Source organism: Pempheris klunzingeri, chromosome 18, assembly GCF_042242105.1.
Source record: "Pempheris klunzingeri isolate RE-2024b chromosome 18, fPemKlu1.hap1, whole genome shotgun sequence".
NCBI lineage: Eukaryota > Metazoa > Chordata > Actinopteri > Acropomatiformes > Pempheridae > Pempheris > Pempheris klunzingeri.
This window is the reverse complement of record NC_092029.1, coordinates 3,832,877-3,860,386: the sequence shown is the minus strand read 5'-3', so window position 1 is coordinate 3,860,386 and position 27,510 is coordinate 3,832,877. Positions and strand designations below refer to the sequence as shown.

General features: G+C 41.7%; 3 protein-coding genes across 3 annotated transcripts in view; 2 read left to right on the top strand and 1 right to left on the bottom strand.

Moving 5' to 3' along the window:
* Positions 1-17,470, bottom strand: part of igf2r (insulin-like growth factor 2 receptor) — a 40,726-nt gene extending 23,256 nt beyond the window's left edge. Inside the window, exons 1-14 of the mRNA XM_070849917.1 lie at positions 17,260-17,470; positions 15,564-15,703; positions 9,119-9,237; positions 6,757-6,855; positions 5,897-6,029; positions 5,177-5,288; positions 4,863-4,971; positions 4,558-4,717; positions 2,927-3,116; positions 1,957-2,060; positions 1,326-1,490; positions 1,014-1,157; positions 681-836; positions 437-574 (exon numbers count right to left, since the gene is read on the bottom strand). Coding sequence (XP_070706018.1) covers positions 437-574; positions 681-836; positions 1,014-1,157; positions 1,326-1,490; positions 1,957-2,060; positions 2,927-3,116; positions 4,558-4,717; positions 4,863-4,971; positions 5,177-5,288; positions 5,897-6,029; positions 6,757-6,855; positions 9,119-9,237; positions 15,564-15,703; positions 17,260-17,402 — 1,912 coding nt within the window. The 5' untranslated portion in view covers positions 17,403-17,470. The remainder of the gene's footprint in view (positions 1-436; positions 575-680; positions 837-1,013; positions 1,158-1,325; positions 1,491-1,956; positions 2,061-2,926; positions 3,117-4,557; positions 4,718-4,862; positions 4,972-5,176; positions 5,289-5,896; positions 6,030-6,756; positions 6,856-9,118; positions 9,238-15,563; positions 15,704-17,259) is intronic.
* Positions 17,471-20,320: 2,850 nt separating this feature from the next.
* On the top strand, positions 20,321-22,533 carry LOC139218296 (hatching enzyme 1.2-like). Its single transcript, XM_070849860.1, has 12 exons — positions 20,321-20,351; positions 20,427-20,477; positions 20,567-20,623; positions 20,716-20,766; positions 20,873-20,923; positions 21,141-21,190; positions 21,339-21,408; positions 21,493-21,607; positions 21,703-21,875; positions 22,092-22,173; positions 22,269-22,390; positions 22,511-22,533. Exons 1-12 carry the CDS (start codon positions 20,321-20,323, stop codon positions 22,531-22,533), a joined length of 876 nt encoding a protein of 291 aa, XP_070705961.1.
* Positions 22,534-24,111: 1,578 nt separating this feature from the next.
* On the top strand, positions 24,112-27,336 carry ttll2 (tubulin tyrosine ligase-like family, member 2). Its single transcript, XM_070849919.1, has 3 exons — positions 24,112-24,339; positions 25,078-26,462; positions 27,012-27,336. Exons 1-3 carry the CDS (start codon positions 24,118-24,120, stop codon positions 27,334-27,336), a joined length of 1,932 nt encoding a protein of 643 aa, XP_070706020.1. The 5' UTR covers positions 24,112-24,117.
* The last annotated feature ends 174 nt before the right edge of the window (positions 27,337-27,510 follow it).

Sequence of the window (27,510 nt, the reverse complement as noted above, 5' to 3'; positions counted from 1 at the left end):
CAACATGAATTAAAGAGCGCCTCCAACCCTGCAAATACCTTGATAATAAATTGATACTTTTAGACATTTTTCAAGCAAAACAGCAAACTTCCCCTGGTTCCAGATTCATAAATGTGAGGATTTTATGTTACACAACATACATACATAATTATAGTAAATTAAATAGATTTGGATTTTGGATTGTTGGTCGGATTATTATCATCATCATTACATTATGATAATCATTAGTTGCAGTCTTAAATAAAAGCCTTTTAATGATCTCAAGACTCTAAAAAGTGGTGAACCAGCTGTAGAAATGCTGATTGGATACACATTCCCCTTTAACCCTGCTGCTTCTTTCTGATCTTCTCTTCAATGCTGTTTTTCTTGCTCAAACAGTAAAACATTCATCAGGCTGAAACCACATTGACCAAACTTGTGTGTGTTTGCGTCGTACCAGCCAGAGGGTCCTCCACCTTGCAGTTGTCTCCCTGCGTCTTTGAGAGGACGCAGGCCGCAGCGGTGTACCACTCCAGCTCGTAGACACACCCGTCAGAGGAAACGCTACGAAGGACGGGAGCGCTCTCAAGATCTCCTGCAAGAAGGGAAGACGAGGAAAAGTGAAGGAGGAGCAGCAATGCCACCACTTCCAAGAAACCAGTAGTATACTTAGAGACTACTTATCTCTCCGTTCAGCCTACCTGGTTTGCACTTGAGGGTCAGGATAGTTTGGATCCTCGTCTTTTTACTGACGCAAAAATTCCCGTCAGTGTACACCAGTCTGATGTCATTTCCTATTTTAGTCTTCTGGGGCGATGAGAGGAAGCTGCCCAGGCTGATGGCTTTATGATCCTTATCTGAAGGACAGAGAAGCACTCAATAAACTGCACTGGTCAGGTTCATTGTAACAAAGAAATATGTCATGAGTTGACTCCTCAACTTCCCTTCTCCTTTACATCACTGAATTTTGGGGGAGAAAAGATCTGAACTAGTCTGACTTTGGAAATCTGCATCCTTGTGGAGTCTCCTCTTACCCACAGCACAGATGGAGGCATTCATCGGGCAGCCAGCAGCCTCTCCTGTCTGGGTGACTCTGTGACAGACATTCAGGTAGAAACGGGAGTCCGACTTTGGAAATTGAGCATCCACCACCTCCCAGTTCCCACTGCCATCTGACCCTGAAGCAGCAAACGGAGACACAGAGGAAGCAGGTTTTTCAGCAACAACCGGACAGCATGGAAACGATGCTATACTGAGTGAAAATGATATTGGAATCATGAGCTTATTCCTGTTAATAAATAAAATAAGATAAATAGTGGAGTCAGATGACGAGCTGTTAAACTCACCCGGGTATCTTGTGAGGGGTGAAAGGTCATAGTGTTTGTTCCCATCTCTGACCCGACACAGCAGATCCTCCTTCTCCTTGACGCAGGCGAACGCCGTCTCCCAGTTAAAGAAATAAGTGCAGTCCGTCTCGCCTGCAAAAACTGGATTCCCTCGCCCACCGTTGGCTGCAGAAAATAAATGGTGAAATGGTGAATGGACTGCACTTGTATAGTCTTTCTGACCACTCAAAGCACTCTAACACTTTATTCACATCCACACAGTCAGCCACTATAAACTAATCATTCATGCACTCACTGCACAGCACCGACTTGCTCTACCTCTGAGTCACAGCCACAAACCATGAGTTAAGGATGAATTAGACTGAAGCTATGACAGGAGTACTAATATGTACATGAATAGGAGGAAAATTAGAGAAGGCAGATGGCTGGTAAATGTAGTGCTCCTTTGGCTCAATGTAAAAAACATGTTGTGCATCATGAACAGTGCACATTGTACGTACAACATGTATAGAAGGAAGCAGCAGCGTGCCTTACTGTCTGCCACAGTGTAATCCTTCATGCTACCATCGGACCGTGCCAAGTAAAACAAATGCAAGTTAAAATCAAAACAGGCCGAACTTCTTTATCTCACATGCAGTCTTGTTGCACTCAAAGTTGATGATGGTCATTCTCTGGAAGCCGGTGGAGCATTTGTTTCCATCTGGGTAGATTAGAGTCAGATCTCCATCTGAATAACTACAGATAAAAAGAAAAAGAAACACAGTGAGGGTAGAGACAGAGGTTTAGGAGGAGTTAAGAAAATATTGATTTACTAACAATGTTTGACAATTCATCCAATGTTTAAGCTGCTGGAGCTGTTCATAGATAACGTCTAGTGTCTCTACTTTTCTGGATAACAGAGACAAAATATTAGCAGAACTCAACCTAGTGCAACTTAAAAAAGATTTCATCAAAAGATCAAATGGAGGTCGACTCTACATTATACTGTTTAGTTTGTCTGGCAGGTTCTACTGTTAATTCATCAGATCACAATCGCCTCCTTTATCCCCTTTGTTTGCTTTGTTACATGGGAAAACACACAGATAACAACATCCGTGCACAATAACAGCCTTATTATGATTGATTGTTTTCAATGCCTCACACACGAGGGGCTTGGCTGCCAAAGGGATGATCTGTCTAAAGCTGGCAGTTTTCTATCGCATCAGTTTTAGCCACAAGTAAAACATTACTACATACGACTACGTCAGTGTTAAAAAAAGCTCTCTACAGTTTATAATGGGTAAGACATCAGTGTTTATACTTGACTAATCAAGTGTGTAGCAGCAGAACTCCAACGTGTGCTGAACTAAGCAAATTTGTGTTTTAAATTGCTTTTATATTCATTTAACTGTACTATTATCCTCTTAATAGTAATACAGTCTTAACATGGCTTCCAATGATTGCAAATTTTATTACACTTTCAAAGTATAGAATAATTCAAAAGGCTAAAAACATAAATCTTGCAATGAAGCCTTTAATCTTATGCTCATTTGATGCTTCCTGTCTCTACCTATTTCTGATTCCTCCACACACAAAAATACAGACTCTCATTCACACATTACCGCAGCGTCTGGTTCTGATTTTTTCCCGCCACCTTCTTCACGTTCCCAGACTTCTTCACCTGGCAGGACGATATGTACGGGTCTTCGCCACATTCTGTAACGAATATCTTTCCACACACATTCAGGTAGTAATCGTAGCTTTCATCGCCGTCACTGGGCCCAGAATGTGCATGGTACGGAGGGTCTGATGCTGCACACAAACACAAACACAACATGCAACTTTCAGCAAGCCAATAAGTGTAATTCCCAAAATACGGAATTATTCCTTTATGGATAACTAACATAACTAACATAACCCTGACGACAAGTGGAAAAGGCTTTTATATTACTAACGATGAGCTGTCAAAAACCAGGAAGGTCAGTACAGTTTACTCATAGAGCTACTTCCTCTAACAGGGACATAAAAAGCTGCAGTATGAGCCAATAATTCTTGCAGGCTAAATATGTAATCGTGGGTAATATAAGTTAAAAAAAAACACACGTTTATAATCATCCTGGTAGTTTCATGTGCCGGTGCTCGGTGAGCAGAGGTAGTTTGTTACTTTCATGCTTATAGAAAGTCTTTCTGTGTTCACTTTGTAAGAACCAGTTTGAGGAATGAGGAACAGCATTTCCATAAAGGGTAACTTCAGTATTTTTAAACCTGGCCCCCTGTTTTTACATATTTTGGGTTCAAAATAACTGACAGGTGCAAAATCCTTTGAAATTGGTCCAGTATCAGCCAGCAGCAGCAGCGAACGGGCAGAGAATGGGCTGCAGTGGTTGTAATGTAATCCTTAAGAGCAGCAACGCTGGTCAAAGTACGACCACTGTTTGTTTTTGCCACTCAGGCTGTTATTCCAAGTGTCGAACAACATTATGGAAATGTTCCCGACAGCGATAAACCTGCAAGATCCTTTTTTGTTTTACCAGAAACAGTCGTATCGCTGTCTCAAAAGCCACCAGACTCCACTGAGAAAAACAGTAATTTTACCTCGCAGAACACAGGAGTTGTTGGTCTTCTGCTATTATTACAGTTATTGTGTGACTCTGTTTGGATCCGTGCCAACATGTCAAAAAAGCACCTTCTGAGGCGATCGACAACTTTTTGTATTCCAGAAAACAGGTTTAAAAATACTGGAGTTATCGTTTAAGGGGTTTTATTATTCTATATAAAACCGTGGTACAGCATCGGTGGGAGGCCACTGGACACTCAACTACAAATGAATCAGTCTTCTCTTAAAGTTGAGTAAAGTAACACCGTTTGAGATTAAATTCCTTGAGAACAGCAGGAAGCAGTCACATTGACTTCATGAAAAAATACCAACATTTTGGTGACAGGTGCACCATGGGAAATCAGAGTGTTGTTGGCATGCCCTATGTTGACAAGTTGAGCATTATGGTAAAGATTGTTTTGTGAGAGTAAAAATTGGTAAAATTTGAATTTTTTATCATTGATTATTGCAGCCTTGCTAGAAAAATAAGGTATTACTTCAAAATAAAAGCCTGGAACATTTTAAATGGGAGAACAAACAAAAATGAGACAGATTTCACACTTAATTCACAACAGGTAGGGAGTCTGGTCCCATGGTGAGTTGGGCCTGACCCCTGGGGGGATGGTTTGAGATCCCCAGTTCAGAGGAGGAACTTACAGCTCAAGGTGAGAGGCGTGAGGTCTATGGACATGTCATGCTGTTCGCTGGTCAGTTTGCAGGAGTGACTCTCCAGATAGTCTCTGTGACATGCGTATTCGGTCACCCACTCCACCTCGTAACGACAGTTCGACTCTGCTGTCATCTTAGGTGTGCTGCCCTGTGCAACCAAAGGGCAGTAAACAGTAGAGACGCATTTAAATCCGATCCAATAAAATAAAACAAACAGATGCAACTAATTACTGGCAAGCATCAACACTAAGTTTGTTGAATATAATGTATATACACGAGTGTGTGTAACCTACCGAATGTCTGCTTGATGGACAGATGAAAGTGATGGTGACACCAGGATCATGTCCGTTGCAGATGTTTTGAGGAATTGAACCGGCGCTAGCTTCATACTGTAGCCTCAGTCTTGACAGGGGACAAGAAAACAAGCAAAGTAAACCTCTGATTAAAAAAAGATTTCCTCTTCTCAGTGTTAGCTTTTCTTTTGGTTGCATTAAACGTTTATCTTTCTGCCCAATAAAAGGTTATTCTCCGGACATTTATGATGCAGTAGCCAAAAACAGACTAAACACAACATCATCATATCTTCTGACACTCATCGTGGAGATACCTGTCGCTGGACACCAGCTGGAGCTGCCCGCTGGGAGAGCCCATGTTGTAGGAGTCCTGACTGGTGACCAGACAGGCTGCAGAGCCCTCTGGACAGGATTTGCCTGGGAGGTCTGAGAGGGGATGAGGGAGGGTGTGAGATCATGGAAAAGTAAGGAAGTTTGTATGGAACAGGAGACCGACTTTGTGGTTTGGTAACAGACATCAAACTGAACACACCAAAATATAAAAACGCTGACACAAGCTTGGCTGATTCCAGTGATTTGCTTTTAATAACTGTAATGTGTGCAGGCATTATAACACATTTCATGGCTTTATTGCTTAAAATCTCAAAATATATTGAGGAGCAGGTGTCTTTTCTAATGATTTGGCAAAAGTTAATAAAAATATTAAAGAAAATGCTTTCATAAGGGATTGGACTAGCTTGAAAATGAACTTAAATTCTCTGTCAGGGAGGATTTTCTAGCTGCTGCACAGATTAAAAGGCATATTTTCAAGTTCTTAATAGGTAGAGAGTGATGTGCAAAAAGAGCTCACTGTGCACTTCGACAGTTTTCCTTTCGTCTTCTGAGGCGAATTTCTCTCAACCATTCAAGATTAATCCAAACATTTTAAGTAAAGTCCCACACAATTAGCTGAGCATTTTTTAAGTAATTAATCGAATCAGTAATTAATTTTCCTGATCATCCGCTCATCTCTCCGCCCTCCCTCAGGTACTCACTGAGACTTCGGCAGATGTTGATGTAGAAGTCGATGCTGTCGTCGCCGTCGTCCACCAGATATCCATCGCTCGCTTTGATCAGAGGGCTGAGGTCGTGCTTCTTACCGTCCGAGTCAAAGGCGTAGCACGGCACCTGGACTCAGACAGACAGGAGTAGCTTCATACTGCAGTACTGACATTTTCATAATCACACTCATCGAGGAACAGGGAGCGTTACGGTACAAGTTATTTGCAGAGCTCTCAGTGAGTCTTGTAGATCTTTGTGAGCTTGTTGGAACATTATGTATATGGTTCAGTAGCATCTGGCAGTAACTAATTAAAAGCACACATGCAATAAAAATTGTGATGAATCTGTCAATAAACTCTGGAGCGACTTGATTTTTAAGTTTTCACATTACTGAAGGTCCAGCAGATTCCTGTTATTAGATTTTAATTAATGGTAGTTTTCCAGTTAATTCAATCAACAGCTATTTCACAGAAGTATAAAGAATTATGAGCATTATACAAACAACATTTTGTTTGATTTTCATTTGACCAACAAAATATACGAGTCTGTTGCTCTTCTGCAGCGGATATCTATCACTAAAGTTGAATTCATTTCACACATTCTTTCAATTGTTCCATGTTAAACTCAGATCAAGAGCTTCAGCATGTGACAAGTCAAAGTAAAGTAAAAAAAAAAAAAAACATGCTGTGCATCCTCACAATAGTGGGAAGACGAATTTCAAGTTCCTCTTAAGCACCTCATTGTTTCTTACATGTCACATCTCAAAAGGTTCAGCGTCAGTTTCATTTTCTCGTACACACAAAAGGCTTCACGCCAGTGAGTCACCCGCCTCATCAGACGTTCCACCACATACCTCTTTCTGTGGCTTGAACTTATCGTTCTTGCAGGCAGCGTAGGTCCTCCACTCGAAGTAATGCACACACTGAGACACAGCAACAAACTCTGGTGTCCCCTGCAGTGCACACACACACACACACACACACATAGAGAGAGAGAGAGACAGGATCATGAGTAGGACAGATTAGTTTCATGTTGATTAAGGGTGAGTCACACATTATAGTGCTGTGTAATAGAGCTCAGCCTCTGGAGAGAGACCAGGCCAACAAACCAACTAAGAGATGAATAAAACGAGGGTTTAACATGTGGGCTTCATGGAAACGTGTCAGAGTTCCTGCTGGAAATTAGAGTGCATACTTCCAGAGGACAAAGGGGACTGGAGCATGATGCTTAATTCACAGCTATTAACGGTGCAAACAGGTCGTCCACTGCTTGCCTCATGTTTTTGACCATTTTGACTCTGCTGAAGACAGTAGTGTTAAAATTATAGTCTGTTTAATAATATATCTGTTTAGTAAAATAGTCTGAGAAGCACCCGATGCAGCTGTGTTTTGCTGGAAGATGCGACAGAATATAAATATCATTCATTTTGTTTGTATTAAAATGGTTTGGATGATTTCTTTTCCGTTTTAATTTGCCAGGGGAATGATTCATTCATTTATATGGATGCATAACTTCACAATTACACAGCCACAGCCTGCTGCTGCTGGAGTGGTTGAATGTTCAGCACAAGCTCAAGGACGTCTCAAGAACACTTGTTGAGAGAGGGGAGAGTGTTTTTCATTCTAACTATTTGTTTTACCAGCCAGAGGGTCAAACCAGCAACATTTTCTGTTACAGGCGAACGTCTTTTAAGTTTTGACTGTCTCAAGGCTAACATGGTTATAAAGCAGCAACAACGGCAGTGGAGAAGAAGACTGCATGCAGATAAACATGGATGAAAGCAGCACAGGTTTCAAAATCAGCTTTGCAAATGTGTTAAATATGTTTGTTAGAGCATCTGTTGTCAAAAAACAACATTAGAAGCTAATCACATAGTTTGATGAGACAAGTTCACTGTGTAAGTCGAAGTTATGGATCTACATACTTAAAACATTTACCATTTAGCCCTAAAGGTCTTTAGCTAATCTTACCAGAGACAACTATGCTGCACTATCAAAGAGGATATATTTTAGTGAAATCTTCCACACAGAGGATCTAAATACAAGCTTTTTATTGTTAAAGTGACATTTTGTTTTATCGACTACAACTCTCTCTTTATTTGGTAACTAATCCATGACATTATTTCTGCATAAACAAATTATAACCGTTAAATAAACACTCTTCACCAGTGGCACAGTTCTCCTGAGGCTCATGATTGTTACAGCATGCTTCAGCGATATTACTTCCAGAAAAGTTGCATAAAAACCACTTCAACAAAGAGCAGCTCATTGTGACATGACAGGAAATGACTAACTTTAATGTCAGCCCACATCTAAGCCACCCCGAAACTGCAGACACACACACTATTGACAAGAATGAGCATAAATACAGCAGCTGACTGTCACAGTCCAGTTTACATGTAATTTCAGACGTAATTTTAGATATATTCAATTTCAATCTATATTCTAATTTCAACTCTGAAATATGAGTCAAACAACAGTTCAAAAATGCTGGCAGGGATTTAATCCTCGTTTCAGTCAGTGGAAGTGTATGTTCACGTCGGGGCTTTATGATCAAGCAAAGTTCATTATTTTGCACTTTTGTAGCATGATCAAAGTGATGACATGCAATAAACTGCATCTACAGTGCAACTCAGAACAGCTGATCGTCTGCTGATGAACTACTGATTACTTGGCCCTCCATGTCTTTAACCAGGCTCCTGGTTAAGAATATATGCACAGCCCAGTCAGTTTTGGATCGTGCTGATCTTTCTGTGCCACATGTCAACAATTACCTTTAATAACAATGAAAAGAAAAAGAATTACAGAATTGAAAAAAATGCATGAAAATAAGTAGAGCATTTACTGACACCTAATACAAAACTAAACAAAGGCAGGCCTGGGGAGGAGAATGTCAAGGTTTCAATTGTTTTTCTGATTTTGCATGTTTAAACTTTATCTTTTGTATGTTTTGGGGGTGTGGTGTTTCTCATAACAGGTTTCTACTTCACTCTCACGCCTATTTTTATTGCATTTCTTTCACATGCTTTGCATCCATTTGTGTGAAATTAACAGATAAACAGAAGAAAACCTCCATGTTGGTAATGAGGGAGGGGGAACACTTGGACTCGTGGGTCACACTGCCGCACTCTGCCCTCGTTTATCAGCCTAAACACAGTTCCTGGAAAAACACAAATCATGAATTTGAAAACAGCTTCTTATGTGTCTGAGTCCTACCATGGTTTTCCCACACTGGAAGCTGATGCTGGTCTGAATGTTGTTGTTGCTTCCTGGACATTTTTCCGTGCTGTTGAAATCCAGCACCCTGCCAGAGAGGCTTTGTAGGGAGAGCTCACCTGCACACACACAAGACAGAGCCTGTTTAATAGACGTGCAGAATATGTTGGCATTAATGACTAAAACTCATCATGCAAACACAGTTATTACAACACAAACGGTGGAAAAACTGACGTTTCCTCTAAAACTGAGAGGACTATATTTTATAGAAAATGCTGTATGTTTTGTACCAATTACCCAAACATCATATAGAGCTACAAAAAACCTGCTGCATCTTATTTTCGATGCTGGATTTGAACTCATACAGGCGTCATGGTGCCTGGCTGCATGTTACTGGAGCAGACAGTCTGGCAGAGTAACGTCTTAACCCTCCAACCTCCTCTGCCCTTCTGCCCTGTACGCCTACAGACACACAAGATAAACCTCTGCGCCGTAATGTCCCGACCACGCTGTCAGCTCAGAGTCTCCGTTTATCACATGAACGAGAAACAGACAGCAGTGGGAAATGCTCTGCTTGTGAAGAACGTTTAAGGCCAGAGCCAGTTACATAAACTCGCAGCAGGTCGGCCAGATGAAACACAGTTACAGTAACTGATGCCTGTAAATGTGTTACCAAATTTAAAGCTGAGTTATCTAAAATTTGATCCACTGCATCGAGTCTCACTAAAGATGTCAGTGAAGAATCAATTTCCCTCTTCCTGGAGGTTCCACAATCAGAAAAGAACAAGATAAACAGTCCAGCAGACATTTTGCCAGAACAGAAACAACTCCCTTTGTAACTAAGTGCACTGGTGTAACCGCATCTGACTCCTCCTCTTTTTGCTTTGTTCCCATCTCATAACAGCTTTCCTTTGACTCCCTCTGCAAAGTCAGTGCAAGAGGAACTTGCATGAGCTTGTTGAAGCGTTTGCCCTCTGCCCCCTCTGATATGGCAGCGCCGCTATCACATACACACCATGAAGGAATGTATCTGAACAACGCTGCGACCTACTAACACCGTTTCCACAGAACAACTGTAGGCGGGAGCTTCGCTATCATCAGTTCTGATAAAACACTGCTCGTGTACCAACCTGTTGCATCGTCTAAACAGTCATTTTTCCAGTATTGTGATGGTTACACCGAGCATAAAGATTAAAAGTAAAATCATTAGTTTCACTGAAATCTCTCTGATAAAAGGTAAAACAGTTACTTGGTTACTTAGACAGACAATCTGCAACTGATAACTGCTTACTCTTCAAGCCAAAGTGCCAAATATATTCTGGTTTTAGTTATATATATATATTTTTTATATATATATTTTACATCATTGTAAATAAAAATAAATAAATATACGGCAAATGTGATCCTGTAATCACTTAACATACATTTAAAATGTAGGTTTTAGTGAATTAAGTATCAAAAGTAAAAATATATTGATTCATTATGCAATTTTATGTTTTATTATTATTGCAAACACCATATTATTGTGTTGGTATTACAGCTGAAGTAAAAATGATAAGTTGATTAGTCCATTAGTTGATCACCAACTATTTAAGAGCTCGTTAATCATTAAAGTCAATTAATAAGAAAAAAAAAAAAAAAATGAACTTGCAAAAAAGATCACATAAACTAATGCATGTACGTGTGCATGCATTCACACACACAAAGCCTCCCAAACACCCTCCCAAAACACCTTCATAGCAAATACCAGGAGCCCATGTGGACTTAATCTTAGTTAAAACTGTGGGAAACATTGTGGGAACATTTATTTGCTGATTTGTTACGCTGTGCAATAAATGCATAACCCTGTCAAGTGATCTTTTATTGTCTTCCACAACACTGTTCCCTTTGCACAAATGTAAGAAGTAGTTTTATTATTATTATTATTATTGTGATGTAAAATTCTGTCTGGACTGTATGTTTGGCCGAAGACAACAAAGGACAACAACAGACTGCACTCCAAAGGGTGACGGCAGAGCAAACTCCAGGGCTGCTGGTCACAGCTAAAAATAGCAAACATTTCCTTGTTTCAGCTTTCAAAATTAGATTTAGTGCTGCCCTTTGTGTTGTGTAATAATACATTGATTATTTTTTTTGGATCCTCTCTTTTGGTCACAAATTAAGCAATTTGATGCCTTTACTTTGGCACTTTTCTTTATTTTAATAGAAAAATGATTAACATATAAAACGCAGTTGCAGTCTTAGTTGTATCACTAATTTAATTAATACTAATGTGATGATTTTAAACGACATGAATCCAGGCTGACTGAAACTTTGACAGGCACTAATTCAAATTCCTCAGTGAGGTGAGGTGGTGAGTCCTAAGACTTTGATTTGAGGAAGCACAAGAGACACGAATGTCAAAGTATGAGGATGGATCGTGTGCACAGCCGAACAGAGAGCATGAATAAAAGCCTGAACAACCTGAACAGAGAGAGAGAGAGGGGGGGGGAGGGAGAGAGAGAGACAGGCAGAGAGAGAGAGACAGTACAATGTCAGACTTGTGTTCATGTGTGTGTGTGTGTGAGTGTTTCTGCTGGATGATGTGTTCGTGGGTCACGTGATTAGTCAGCATGTGTGACTGAACTCCAGCTCATCTGAACACTTTATTTCTTGTTTATCGACTTTCAGTTTCCACATGTGATCTTCCTCTTGAAAAGTGACTGAACTCTCCTCAGACGTCTTGATAACACAAGCTGGAAACACACACTGTCGACAACAACGTGAGTCTGCAGTCTTCGGTCCAGAGTCTTTAGCGAGCAACGCGGCTCTTCGTCACCCTCTGAAATCTGAGCCTGACCTCACTTCTCCGGCTGAGAGCGACCAAACACCAATTTGTCACAAGGGGAAGGTCACGACCTCAGACTGCAGGAGAAGTTGTTGTTACGGGGCTCTGAAATAACTCCGTCTGGCAGCCCGTCTCCGTCAGAAAGGTCACGGACAAAATCAAAGACAGTGACGCAACTGATCCTGAAAAACGGCATCAAAAAATAGCCGCAGGAAGCCGGTGTCTTTAATAACTTTAATATCTTTAATATTAACAGTAGATAAGGACATGTGACATTTAGCATATTATGGTCCCATGTGATAACAGCATGAACACCATTAACACACCAAAAGTGCTGATTCAGCTCACTGGCAAAGAGCTGATTCAGACTTGAGACCACATGTGGTTTTCTATTCATACGTAGATTCATTCTTCAAACAGTCCTTTCTTATAAACATGCGTCTGTTAGTGAATGACACATCGGCCCCCTGGGCTCTGATCAGTGGTTCTTCTAAACTGTGGTGCACTCCCCCCACAGGGGTCACGTTGCTCAGGGGCAAGAAAAATGTAGAGCAGAACTAAAGTTGAATGAATTGCTGCAGGAACAATAAACAAAGCAAGCTCCACGGAGGGATTGTCTATCGGAGAAGAGCTGAAACACGAGTGACACTCATCCAGAAATCAGATCAGTTAACCCTGAAGTCAAGAAATTAAGACAAGAAAGATTCCATGTGCAAAATGGCAGAAATATTTCCCAGACCCCAGGGTGATTTCTTTAAAATGCTTGTTTTGATTAACCAACAGTCTGAAACCCAAAGACACTCAGCTCATCACCAAGTCTGACATTTGACAAACTAGAAACCGGAAATGTTCGTCGACTTTTGCTTGAAAAACGACAGAAACGATTCATCCACCGTCAAAATGACCAAAGCAGCTCTGATTTGCAACTCGTGTGACTGAATGGAAACATGAAGTTTGTGTTCTTGATGTCGTTCTTGTAGTAAAATGACTCTCAGCTTCCAGAATGTTTTGGCTAATAACAGCTGAAACTAACGATTATATATAGATTTCTAATTAATCATCGTATCTCAAGTTTTGTGTCCAAGTTGATGTGTTCAAATGTTTCATAAAACTGAAATCACTTTTCAAATTCGATGCCGATTAATTTTCTGTCTATGGAGTAATTGATTAATTGATTCAGCTCTACAAATGCTCCCAACATTATTACAGCTTAATTGGTTTACAGCGATTGAGGCCCAAGATTGTTTTCCTGCCCCCAAACTGAGGGCATGACAGCTCCTGCCTTGAAGTCAGCTAATCAATTTACGTCGCCGTGATTAAAAAGAGATCAGTGCTGTCTGAGCACTGAAGGTCAGGTCTGAAAGGGAGGCAGCAGGCCAAACTGCAGAAGTGACAAATGATGTTAACACAATCCCAAATTAAACTCAAATGAACAGGACAGTGTGGTTTGCCTTAGGATGCTTTTTAATGAAGTTATTACTTGAAATATGCACATGTATATGCACATCTGCTCCTCAGAGATGGGTGGTATCGGGGAGTTTGGTTAGTATTTCCTGGTCTGTGAAGAAGATACATGTTTGCTAGTTGATAAAAATCAGAAGTACAGTGAATCTGAAACTGAGAAACATGTCTGGACACAGGATGAGAAACCTCTCACCCAAAAAGTTTATAATCTGTGTCTCAGTACTAAAATAAACAGCCATGAAAGTCTGAGACGCTTGTGGCTAAAGGCAGAAGATTAATTTTGCAGGCTCGCTGGTTTAACACAGTTTGACAATGTCATTTTTTAGCTGCTCTGCTTTCACTTCATAATCTGTACACTCGCTATGTCAGCATTTCATACATGTCTGTGTGGTGGCTAACAGTGCCTGCTAGCTTTAGTTGACTTAATTCTATGTATTCAATAAAACTAAGCTGCTGATCGAGCAAAATGTGTTAATCTAATTAACTAAACAGAGATTCTAACTGTTTTGTGCAGCTCCTCCTGGACTTGCAGCTTGCAGGGTCGGGGCTACTTGTTCAGGGCAGAGATGTGGATCTTGCTGACACACTGAAGCAGCAGCAGCAGCAGCAGCAGCAGCAGCAGCAGCAGCCATTTCGGCCTCATCAGCACAGAGATGAGATCTGCTAATGTGCCGATAAAGCTCTGACAGACCGATCCACACTTTACCCACCTTAGTCACCGGATCAATTCTTTTGATACGGCACACATTTTTCTCCCCAGCAGTCGGGAACAAATGCTGAAAGTGGTCAAGCTAGAGCGAAAACATCCACGACCACTGGCGTGCCATATCGTTCAGAACTGATCTCACGAGTGTGTGTGGTGACCACACTGTGTCCAAAAAACAAAGGCACCACAGATACATCAACACTACAGCTCCAAGAATGCAAATCTGTTCCTGCTGTGAGCTGAAACAATTAGCCAATTACTATTTTGAAAGTATTTTGAAAAATCGACTCATCGTTTGTTTTACTCTTCAAGCAGATGACCCGAAAAAGTTCTGATTCCTTCTCCTTAAATGCTTTGCTGCTTTTCTTGGTTTAATCTCATTGTAAATTGAATATCTTGCACTTTTTGGACTGTTGATCGAACAAAAAGACATTTGGAGATGTCACCTCGACTTCTGGGAAACTGATTTAGACATTTTATAAGCAAGGTGGATAATCGATTAATTGGGAAAACAATCTGCGGTTAATCGACAATGAAAAAAATCGTTAGCTGCAAAATTTCATAGCTCGTTAGCTCCCTAAAGAGACATGAAGCGTTCTGCTGTGTGATTGTCACAAGGCATCATGGGAACACAATGCAGTCAGGAGAGCCAACAGGATGTCAGTTCACATTCAAAAACACAAACAAGGTCCAAAGCAACATGTCGGCCTGCACCTCCTCTAAACTCACAGCTCCTCTGCAGAGTAAAACCATTCATCCTTTACAGCAACACTTGGCTGCACTGGGTTTTTACTGTATTTCCTTCTATTGCACTGAGTTTGTCTCCTGGAGGGGGGCAGAGGTGACATGGTGATAACTCTTGCAAATTCATATTTAAGCTGAAATCTGCAGCTTCACACATGCTGGCACCCTCTGGAGCAACAAGAGGCAACTGAAATTATGTTCAAACCAGAGTAAAGATGGCAGATTTTTGTTCTGGAAATCTTGGGGAAAGCGTGCCAGACACCAGTTAGCAAAGGCTCGGAAAAAAAAAAAAAAAGCACCTTGGCTCCAAGACAGCTAACTGTGCTTGTTTAACCTCCCACACAAAGACTCCTGAAGTAGCAGGAAACAGACACACCTTCTCTTGTCCAATCACAGGTATGCTCACAGGTAAGTCACTGTCATCTGCAGCTGCACTGACTGACAGGCTTCCCTGTGTCTAAGCTGGCGACACGTTCACTGACACCCTTGAAATCACAGTAGCTGCACTGCGACACTATAATCGTAAAAGCTGCATTCAAACATACACACAATAATCTGTTCATGTTGAAGAGGAAACTTCCAGCTTCCTTTTTATGTTTGGCCATTATCGCTCCAGCAGACCGCCGTGACGCCACGACGCCTGGCTGAGAGGAGACGTCTAGAATGCAGCTGCAAAACCTTGGACAGCGATGGAGCGTACTCACCCACAGACTGGTGTGTCTTGGCGGTGAGGTCCTGAGCGCAGACGGCGGTGCCGGGGCCACAGCTGGTTACTAGTGAGGACTCACAGAGCTTCAGCGTGTAGCTCACTTTATTATCCTGGTCTATAGCCTCCCATTTATAGCTGCAACACAAGGAAGTTAAGGAATGATCTTAAGAGGAAGACACAGTAGAAATAAGGAAAAACATCCAATGCACTCATTTGGCTAATATGAGACCTGCTGCAGACCTACAGTAATGGTTTTATTGATTGTTGAGTTATTGATTTAAAGAGCTGTCTACCATACTGACAGTGGTGAGAGAGGCTGCTACATGTTTAATCAATAGATTAAATTGTTTATTCTTAAAATATCTACAAAAAATATTGATTTCCTGACATTCATTCTTTCAAATTGCTGGTTGTGTCTGAGTAAACCTGAATAATATTCAATTTACATCATTCTAAAACAGAAAAAAGCTGCAATTCAATCTCAATGTTTGCTTGAGAATGACTTAGATTGCGATCAGTCGATTGGACTGTAGTTGAATTTAGTGTCTGTTCCACAATATTCACTGTCACAGGGCAATACATTGTGTTGTTTGTTGTTAAATGAACCAAAATTGTATTTTGTGGTTTTATTGCTTTTCTTTATCTCATGTAGTAATAAACTGAGCATATTAAGCTTTTTATGGTGTTAGTAAGTAACTGTAAGCTTGTTTGAATAAATATTTGCAAGTTGTTTATATCTTTTGTCACTTATTAATCATTTCTTACATACATGAACCCTTTTTAGAGCATCGCATTCATATTTTATTGTCCTGCATATAAAACAGTCACATAAATTAAGAGGTAAATGGTGCAACTAGAGCCTAAATCCCCTTGAGACTCATACCAGTGCTGAGTTATTAGTATTATTATTATTATTCCTATATCACAGCTGCAGCTTCTTATGAGCTACTTGTGTTATTTATTAGAAAACTCACAGATAAACCTGCTTGTACAGGTACAGTTACCTGGTTATCACCTCCACCTTGTTGCTGTGTCAATATTTGAACAGCAGCTGCAGTAAAGGAGGACATTTAGACAACAGGTCGTTCAGCTTTCTGGTCTCTACTTTAACCATGAACTACACAGCGATGCCAGGAAATCATTTTTCATTTTTCATTTCAGAGACACGCTGCTAACATTTAGCTTTAGCTCTCTTATGGCAGTTCCTGTGTAACGTTAGCAACAAGCTAAGCTAAACTTTAGCTTAAAAAAAAAAAAACACACATATCCGCTGAAACCTTTGGCTCCAGAGTGACTTTTATCAGCTTGTGTAATTCAGCAGACACGTTAACAGGCGTTATCTGATTCAAACTTATGGACGAGCACATTTTTTAAAAACTACTTTCGGCGTTATGTTAGCTAGCTTACACAGTTTAGGGGGCACGCGGGTCGGTTGGAGGGGTGAAGTGAAATGTAAAAGTTGATATTAAAAAAAGAAACAAAGAGCTGAGTGGTTATTCAAGAGCTGCATCTGGCAGATTTCATGTAACATGAGGCTCCTTTTGAGCCAATAAATCTAATAAACGGACATATTTCTGAATTAAATTTGACGTGACAGAGTCTGGAAACAACGAGGGTGAAATGCAACAACCTTTATGGTTATTTGTTGTTGTTTGTAGCCGCAGTGTTTGAGCTGGAGGTGTGTTTGTTACCTGCAGAGGTCCCGGTACCACAGGCTGCTGCTGCTGCCGTCCTCCTCCGCTCCGGACCGGACCGACAAACAGCCCAGACACGCCGCTAACCACAGCACCAGCTCCAGGGGCGGACGGCGGCCGGATTCACGCCGAAATATCATGTTTTAATGTGGTGGATGTTTGTCTGTGGAGCCCAACTAAGACGACATGATACAGCAGAGTCTGTCCGCTCCGTAGCAAATCAGTAGGAAGTGACTGCACCACATGACAGGACATCACATGACTCCCATGATGATGACTGAGGATGCCTTCACGGTCCGTGGGACAAATGTGATAGTTCAAAAAAAAGTCTTGTTTTCATACTGAAATGTCTAGAAGTGAAACTCGTTTGAAAGCTTGTTGTGTTTTATAGCATATCATACAATGCATAGTATGTTATAGGCTGGAGATCCTTTAAAGGGACACTCCACCTATTCTATAGTTGCAAAAAAAAGGCGCTTTCAGTGATTTAAGGAAAAAAGGAGTTGAGGAAGCACATCCCTGCCTAATTTATTGGAGCCATTTAGGTTCCTGAGAGTCAGGAGCGCGGAAAACCTGTCCCGGTCATCGCAGATCTCCACCCTGGTTAAGAATTTTTTAAAGGAAACTAAAGAAAACAAACAAATGCAAAGTTTTGCAATGCAAATGAATGCAAAGCAGAAAGCATCCTAACTGGAAACATCGCAAATTGTCATGGGATGTGCACGGCACAGGACAGGAGGGCTCCACTGCAGGTGATTAAAAAGAGCAAGAGCGTCATTAATGCTTATCTGCGGATCATCAGTGATATCAGTGAGGTGAGGAGCCTGTGCGGAGCCCAAAAGATATCAAAGGACCCCAGCCAGAGGCCACTTCACCCTGCTGTCGTTCTGCAAAAGACAAAAAAGTATCCACTGTCAGACCATCAGACTACAGAGCATCTTTTCTGCCCAGCCTGTAAAACACCCCACCAGTAAAACTACTGAGTTACATCAGGGAAATGTATCTTATAATGTTTAGGGGGATTGATTGATCATAATAGAGACTAATAGTCAGGATGTTGCTGGATTCTGCTGCTTCAATTTTGACATTTCCTTATAAAATCTATCTCTTGGAGGTTCCCAAAATGTATGGACGTCCAACTCACCGGAGTGGGGGTGGCACTGGTGTACTGCAGAGGGTGGCGTGGGCCATCAATGATCCCTGGCTCCTCCTGATGAACTGGTTTACTGGTTTATAACATAATAATGATGCCAATCCAAGCTAGTAAATTCAGTAAATATCTGTCATCAGGGGTTCATCACTCTTCACAAGTAGGAATAATAAGTAGTAACTGGTAAATCACCTTAAAGATCAAATAAATATCAGTTTCTAACAGAAGATACTGAATGTCTACTTTAAAAGTGGCACCTAAACGCAGCATCCCTGAGGACAAGAGCAGTGTCATTCACCAACCTCCTTGTGGTGTCATATCCGCTACTGTACAATTTGTGGTACCTGAACGTAGCATTCTTTCAGGTACCTGCCCCACTAACCCATCAGATCATGTGACCACAATCTGGGGCATCTCTAACACTATCATTTGTTAGAAGAGTTTGTTGACAGGGAGTCCTCAGTCTGAGAGAGAGCTGCAGATGTACCTCTGGGCAGGAAATGCAAATATATTTTTAAAAAAAGCCCACAACGTTTGATGGAGAGCCCCCAGGTGTTGAGGGGTTGTATTGCGCCCCCTAGTGGCTGCTATGGAGCACCACAGGACTGTGCTCATCCACTTGGATCCAGCTTTTCTAAACAGTGTTAGATTTAAGGTATTTTCCTCCAGTCATATCCTCAGTTTCTGGAAATGCTCTTAAACTTTATTTACTCAGGAAACTTGACATGTTTGCTGTTCCAGGAACGTCTTTATACTCCGAAAGGCTCCTCAAAGGCTGTCAGATAGAGGAGAGTCCAGGGGGTATTACAGAGGAGAGCTCCCAGTCCAAACTGAGGGACAGTGCACATCATCAACATCAGAGACCTGCAATGAGCCACCAGATAAAACAATACTTGTATAAATGTAAAAATGTATTCAAAACAAAGCTAATGTGGCTGGGTTAGCCAAAACAAGTGGATATCCTCCAAACTCAGTCTTTTTAGAATAAAATGCCCTCTTTGTGTTTCCCCTGACAGTGTTTTTATTTTATTTTATTCAGCTGACACACACAGAATTTAGTCCTACACCGATTTTAAAGGATAAGTCAGGTATTTTTAGACCTGGTCTTTTTTTTTCATATATATTTTGGGTTCAAAATGACAATTAAGTTTGAAAGGGGTCCAATAGATCGCCTGATTAAACCGATAAAAGCAGCGGCTGACCAGAAACTCCTGTGAGGTCAAAGGAGTCTGGTGTGTTTGAAGAGAGTGATATAACAACTGTTAAAAGGATCTCACAGGTCTGTCTCTGTAGGGATCCTTTCTATAACGTTATCGGACACTTAGAATAACAATCTGAGCCGGTCTGTGGCTGAAACAAACACTTTTAGTGGATCTGAGTTGATGATTTGAGTTGATTCCATCACAGCCGCTGCAGGCAGGTCTTGGCTGAGGTGATTTACTGAACCAGTCATTTGGAAACACAGATGTGTGAAGAAAAAACAGGGGCCTCTTTATTTGTCTAACACAGGCCGCTGAAATCTCATATCAGCTTCTGTCCCCTGTGAGTTACACTGAAACCTCACAGCAGGAACGATTACAGCAAGCAAAAGCATGTTTCAATGTTTATATGAGCACCTGAGTAGTGTTTTAAGACTGAACCATCATTCAAACCTGCACCTGAAGTATCATCAGAGACGAACAGACTTTTCTGGTGATATTATAACCTGGGTCAGCATTGTGTGAACAGGTGAACTGGTGTGGTGCCTCTGCAGCTCAGAGTGAAGCCCAAAGGTTATAATTAGTGTGAAGTGAGGACACCTGCTGAGGAGCCGGACGGTTAACTGGGTCGTCAGATCTCTGTCACAAAGAAGCAGAAGCTTTGTGCTCACATGTTCTCTCCTGTTTTTTAGAATCGTTTTGTTGTACCATGTGGCTCCTGGTCTTCTTCTGCGTGTCAGGTACAGACTGACGCATTCAAACTACAAACGTTCTGCTAAATAATGATGATTATTTAACTCTGTCTTCTTATGTAGTCGGAGGTGTTCCCATCAATCCAACCCAGAATGATACCAGTCATCCCGCAGGTCGGTGCTCGTTGGATTTTTGTTCTACTTTTTTTTTACATTTGCTTCAATATGAAGAATGTTATTGAGAAATTCCCTGATTTTCATAGATAATGTCACATCTGTGCTCGACGGGCCACAGCCAGCCACCACAGAAGCTTTAAAAGGTACGTTGTCTTCTATATTCTATACACGATGCACATGAAAATATAAAATGACCCTCCTACGACCTAAAAGTCACTGAATTTCTCTCTTTCAGTTGTTGGTGTCCCATTAAATGACACCCACAATGCCACCAGTCACACCACAGGTTGGTGCTCTCTGGATTTTAGTTGTGCTTTTTACATTTGCTTCAAAATAATTTATGAAATTCCTTTAAAAAAAGTGATCCTGTTTCATAAAATTCTCTCTTTCAGTTGTTGGAGTTCCCTTAAATGACACCAAGAATGCGACCAGTCCCTCCCCAGGTTGGAGCTCACTGGTTTTTTTTATTTTTTTTATTTAGTCTTTTATAACATGATTTAAACTCTCAGCTTTTTATAGGTGAGCTTGAGCTGCCACAGCAAGCCAGTGCAGAAACCTTGGAAGGTAAACTTAAAACTCTGTGTTAAATATGCAAAAAGATGTCTATTTATTGTAAACAGGACTTAAAGTGACTGTTTTATCTCATAATCTGACTGTCAGAGCTTGATGAAGATGAGAAGGCTGTCCAAGAGGGAGACATTTTGGTGATGGTAAGATGGACCCTAACCCTTTTTGAATATATACTGAATGATTTTAGATTTTAACCTAAAATCTGGCAGGAAGCAGATGGTGCTGAAACAGCTGCAGAGTGTTTGTATGGAGCTGTGATGGTGATGACTTAAATGTTTGGACTTCCAGGAGGACAGGAACGCTGTGCAGATGCTGTGGCAGGACGCCGTTGTGCCGTACTTCATTAGTAATGAACTGGGTGGGTGGTGGTTTTGGCTCTAACTAGTCCTGATGTACAGCGAGACCACGAGGGTGGAGGTGACTGAACAGTTTGTGTTTTCAGCTGATCGAGAGGGAGACATCCTCACCGCCTTCAGGATGATTTCAGACGTCACGTGCATTCGCTTCAAACCACGAACCACAGAGTTTAGCTACCTCAAGTTCATCAATGGCAAAGGGTGAGAATAAAGGGCCCAAATTACAAAGCCCATATTTCCCCTCATCTCCTGTGGTGTCTAGCCATGCTGAGTGAGTTGTTTTTTTTTGTCTCTAGCTGTGCATCCTTTGTTGGTTGTCAAGGGGGAGACCAGCCGGTGTACTACTCCCGCTCATGCAGTGTGGGGAACATTTGCCATGAGATCATTCATGCTCTGGGACTGCACCACGAACACACCCGCACTGACCGGGATCAGTTCATCACCGTGCAGTGGGAGAGTATCATACCAGGTGAACACTTCATTTAAAAAACACTGCACTCCAGTTGTTTGGTCTGCAAACTTAAAACTGCACTAATCTGTTTTGGCACTTGGGGGCAGAAAAGGTCAGTGAAGTCCGTCCTGACACCTGAGCAGTACAGTTAGTAGGAAAACACAACTACTGTGTTTTCAGCTTGTCTGCACGGCCTCAGAAGACCTCATGAGTTATTTCTGATTTTTTTTAAAGGGAGAAAAAAGAACTTCAAGATAAAAAATGGGAACACACTGAACCTGCCGTATGACATTGACTCCATAATGCACTATGGAACGTAAGTCCTCAGGTCTGCAGAACAACAGATTACAGTGCTAAGGTGGACAGACTCAGTTTGCTGCTCTGTTTAGCAAATCTCTTCTACTGTTGCAGGTATTTTTTCAGTCAAAATGGAGGTCCGACCATGTTGGCCAAGCAGGGTGGAGATCACATGGGTCAGAGGACACATCTCAGCTACCTGGACATACAGAAGCTGAACCGACTGTACCACTGTGGTAACGGCCTCCTCTTCACACTACTGCTGCTATTCTAGCATATTCAAATCTCTGAATATACATTACTGCTGTGTGGTGTCAAGCAGACAGCACTCTAATAACTCATGTTTCTTCTTTCAGATGAGCGGATGAGAGGGAAGTGAGCAGGCTCTGTATTACCTGCATCTGCCATTTGATTTAATAAATTTATATTACAAAAAAAACTCTTTTTCATTTTTTTAAGCATACCTGCCATCTGAAAGCTCTGTAGCACTGAAGTGTGATCCTTCAACTATGTGGCAGGTCTGGACCAGACTGAGAAACTATGCCAGGTCGTCACTTTCACCTTAAAGACACCATGAAATAAAAAATATTTTCCAAGTTCTGATCTAAACGTGTCTCAAAATGCTTGAGTATCCAAGATATTTGACTCATCTTGTACTTCATGGGGACAAGCTAAACACACCTGGCTGGTAGAAGAACATCCTATGAATGTGACAGCATTCAGCGTATCTTTTCATAAAGGGACAATTTGTGGGAGAGCTGCTGTGCTTTTGGTAGCATCACTATAACAATCCTACATATATACTTTTGCTGTGATGGCAGCATTGTATAAGATTTCCTTTTAGTGTATTAAATTGCTCTAATGGTTAATTACCTCCAGGATAACAGGAATGCAACAAAAAAAACAAACAGATCTAACATCCACTGTTCTGTTCGACATGTGCCTCCTGTACAAAAACCTGTGTGACAGCTTGAGCCTGTTGCTGTGAGAGGAGAGGGTGGTTTGGTCTGTAGGAGGAGCTACGGTGAAGAAACACAGTCCACTGTTCGCTACACAAGAGCCGACGGGAATGACTCAACCATCCACCATTCATTTACCTGGCAGGCAGAAAGAAAGACTGTTAGTTAATGTGCACTGAGCAGCCAAAGGTAAGATGAATCGTGTCATCCAACACTGTAAGTTTGTTACTATGAACATAATTTGAGAAATAAGTTCTAGTGTTTGTGTTGTAGTGTTTTCCCCATAATTACATCAAATATCCTCTGAAACATGTAACAGACTAATCATTTTATTGTACTCACATTGTACTCAAGATTTTCATTATACGTTATTTCTTGCATTTGGACATTTTATTGCAAACTTCTTGAGATATTTGTATTTATCTCGTTAATGATCAGCATCAGTGTTTCTTGTCTTGTTCAGAAGTGGCTGTTATTATTTTGTCAGTGCATTCATTAATCTTAAACAGTGTAAAATGGAGCACATGTTTTTTTCCTTGTAAACGTTTTCAGATAAGGTAGTGACAAAGTTCTCAGTGTCAGTAAGCTGGCACACGGAGGCTCGAGTCTGATCCCTCTGTCTGTACGGACGGGCAGACAGAGTGTCAGGTTTGTTTGGGCCTCTCAGATTTACCAGCTAAATGCTTTAGCTTGCACACAAACAAGTTGCTGTGAGACGGGAATCAACATTTCTGCCTGAAGCCCCATTCAGACTGGATTCACATCCTCATGCCTGTGACAGACCATGGGCTGTTATTTCCCAGTACTTAAAAAACCATTTGAAAGGATGAGTTAAACTACAGAGGAACACGGTGAATATTTCATTCTCCACCTCCCCTGTCATGTGGATCCTGTCCAACAATCAGCATCATCTACTGTGAATAAGGTGATTCAAAAACCAGCTCTGAGTTTCTCCACGTTTCTAGATGTGATGCATCTGATGTATCTGCAGGTTACGATGCTGCATGGCTGCATCCCTGGTGTTCAGACTGCACGACAGAGGTCCAGAGCTGGTGAGGGAGGTGCTTCTGGAGCGAGGATGGGAGGAATATGACGAAGAGCATCAGGCGGAGGAAGACTGGAACCTTTACTGGCGGGGCTCCGCATTTTGCAACTCCGAGTATCACAACCTGTTGCCATGGCAGCGCCTAAACCACCACCCCAAGACGGTTGGCATCACACGCAAGGTGACGGTCTGACAGCTTAAAATGAACTTACTGTTTCTGTCACCGTGTCTGTTGAGACTTTCACAAAGGATTTATAACTTAGTTTAAAACACAGCACACAGACCAGGCTCTTCAAATAAGAGGCCCAACGATTCAAGAATTTAAAATTAAGGATTCAAGAATCCCCACATGAGCTAGACGTAGACAAAAATGTACTTTTTTCTTATTACAAGATCATTGAAATAAATGTATACAGAAGGTCAAGAGGTGACTTTTGGTGCTACATGAAGCCCTTCTTTCATTTCTGAATCTTTCCCTTTATACCAGCATTTAAAGTGTATCATAATTTATCTTCAACTTGAAAAGTGCAAAGCTTCTCTGTACATGTCTCCAGAAAAAGAGTTGTGAGTCCATTCATTTATACCTCATTTACATTTGGTATTATCTGATCTGTGTACTGGGTATGTTAGCCAGATGATTAAAAAACTGTCAAACCTTCAGGCATGTAAATGTGAGGTCCACCAGCATTGCCTTACCAATTTGCATAGTGAGATCTTATCATTGCATGTGCACACTTGAGATAACAAGAGCATTTTAATCCAGATAATGTGTCCAGATACAGATGACATGTTGATACCAGCTGTAAAGGGGCCTTGTGGGGTAAGAATATCAAACCAAAGAAAAGACTTCCAAACAGAACTTGACCATTACGAGTGTCTAGTTTTCACTCTAACAGAATGATTTGCACTTGTTTGAAAGGACTGCTTGGCTCGTAACCTGAGGAGGATGAGAGCCACATCTGGTTCATCTCTCTATGACTTCAGTCCCACCGCCTTCATCCTCCCCAACGACTACACCCGCTTCCTGGCTGAATATAACAGACTGCACCTGGCCAGAGGACCGGCGGTCTATTGGATCTGTAAGCCTGTGGATCTCTCCAGAGGCAGAGGGATCTTCATCTTTGAGAACATTAAGGATCTGGTCTACGACTGCTCCGTTATCGTACAGAGGTACATCAGTAAGCCCCTGCTGATCTCCGGCTACAAGTTTGACCTGAGGATCTATGTGTGCGTGAGGAGCTTTCATCCCCTGACGGTTTACATTCATCAAGAAGGCCTGGTGCGTTTCTCCACTGAGAAGTACAACCTGTCATCTCTCCACAACCTGTACGCTCATCTCACCAACACCAGCATCAATAAGTTCGGTCCCTTCTATAAAACCGAAAAAGAGAGAGTGGGCCAGGGATGCAAGTGGACCATGAGCAAGTTCAGACATTTTCTCCACAGCCAAGACATCACCGAGCTTCTTTTGTGGCAGAGGATCAACAACATCGTCACGCTGACCCTCCTCACCATCGCTCCCTCTGTCCCCTCCTGTCCAAACTGCGTGGAGCTGTTTGGCTTTGACATCCTCGTCGACGTCAACTTTAAACCTTGGTTGCTGGAGGTCAACTACAGCCCCGCATTGACTCTGGACTGCCAAGCAGATATTACAGTGAAGAAAAGGCTAATCAACGATCTGATTGATTTGATGAACTACACACTGAGCGACAGCTTGAGAGAAAGAGCTTATCAGAGACAAGTGTGCAGGCAGCCTTGTTTCCATGCTAATCACCGCTCACGTGTTTCAATACCTGGGCTATCGAAGGTTAACGAAAGCAAATATCAGAAGCGAAGGATTGGTAGGCAGTCCTCACAAACTCGAATGCTCCCTCTGCTCAGAACTCCTCGGCAGCCTGAAAAGATGAACCACAAAGAGTCCAGGCAACGTGCTTTAGCCACTGACTACCAAAGACACCTTCCCCCTGTCAACTTAAACAAGATCTATGCAGCCAGGGGCAGAATAATCAACACCACAGCTACAAAAACCCACACCAACAAGACCCTGAACCTGATACTCGGCCCACATTCAAGGACAAACGTGTCAGATGTAAACAGACAGACAATTCCAGCTCTTGCACCGTGGGTGATGGACAACAGGAGTCTTCATGTGTCTGAGGTTACAAACCATGACGACACTGAAACAGAAGCTGAGATGGAGCTTTCAGGAGAGACAGACGTTTCCTCCTCGATACATGATATCCCACAGTGGGGGCTGGGATTCGGACGTTCTGCAGAGTCCTGGAGGCTCCCACACATTCACAGGTATGAACAGTGCAGCACTGCCCTGGTTTTTCTTTTGGGTTGCAACAAAAACACAATGCAGACAATTTGTAATGTGGGTGAAATTTTTGCCAAGTACATACTGTTGTGGTGGGTTGGTTTAAAGTCACAGTGAAGTGTCTTCAGATCCAGCAATGTGAAGTATTTCCTAACGAACTGGAATACGTGGGAGGTGTTTAGTTACAAGACAAATCTAAATCAAAACCTACTGACATTTTTGGATCGCTGAAAAGTGGTTTTGGCGAATTCTTGGACCTTAGTATCTGTTGCGGCTTGAATCATGTCTTGATAAGGATGTTTATTCAATATTCATGTGTTCAGTGGATCACCATTTCCCATAAGATGTTGTAGAAGCTTTTAGACAGCAGAGGTTAGAACTAGAAAGTTGAAAAAATAACTATAAGAGAGCTTTGGTGAGTGTTATGGATTTGAATGAAGCCAAGTTACAACTACATTTACATCAGGAAGAAGTTGGCGCTGCTTACGAAAGCTCCAACCGTTTGTATAACAAGTATTGTGATTGTTTCACAGTGGGAGTCACAGACCGGTACAGATTCCCTTGGAGGGAAACACAGCACTGAACGGACAGAACGTTCCTCCTCTCAGAGTTGGAGACTTCATTCGGACATTCCCATTTAATGCGGCCACTCTGAGGGCCTCGCAGCATCAACTGGACGTTAAGATAATCTTACAGGAGCTTCACAAGCTGACTAGTCAGTTGGCTGCACCAGGCAAGAAGATGAGGAGAGAAGAGGAGGTGAAGAAGGATGTACTAAATGTGGAGCAGGACTTTGATTCACTGCTGTGGGGGCCGAAGGATCCTCCGTTGCTCAGTCAATGCTTCAGACCTGCTTAAAGTGACTTTTTTCTTTTTCCATTTCAGATTTCTAAGCTTTGGCTTGTTTTTCCTTAGATTTTCTGTTGCATTCATCACATACAGGACACTTTACTGTTGTACGCCAAAGGATCGATCCTCCACAGGCACTGTGTTTACAGCAGCATGTGAAAAAGAATAATTATATTGAATCAT

What these genes read in the sequence shown, in the direction of transcription:
- LOC139218296 (XM_070849860.1), top strand. Translation starts at nt 20,321, where the DNA reads ATGTGGCTCCTGGTCTTCTTCTGCGTGTCAG. An exon ending in GTGGGAGAGTATCATACCAG is followed by an intron (nt 21,876 to 22,091) that starts GTGAACACTTCA and finishes TTTTTTTTAAAG; the next exon opens with GGAGAAAAAAGAACTTCAAG. An exon ending in GAACCGACTGTACCACTGTG is followed by an intron (nt 22,391 to 22,510) that starts GTAACGGCCTCC and finishes TTCTTCTTTCAG; the next exon opens with ATGAGCGGATGAGAGGGAAG.
- ttll2 (XM_070849919.1), top strand. Translation starts at nt 24,118, where the DNA reads ATGGCTGCATCCCTGGTGTTCAGACTGCACGACAGAGGTCCAGAGCTG. An exon ending in CGGTTGGCATCACACGCAAG is followed by an intron (nt 24,340 to 25,077) that starts GTGACGGTCTGA and finishes CTTGTTTGAAAG; the next exon opens with GACTGCTTGGCTCGTAACCT. An exon ending in AGGCTCCCACACATTCACAG is followed by an intron (nt 26,463 to 27,011) that starts GTATGAACAGTG and finishes ATTGTTTCACAG; the next exon opens with TGGGAGTCACAGACCGGTAC.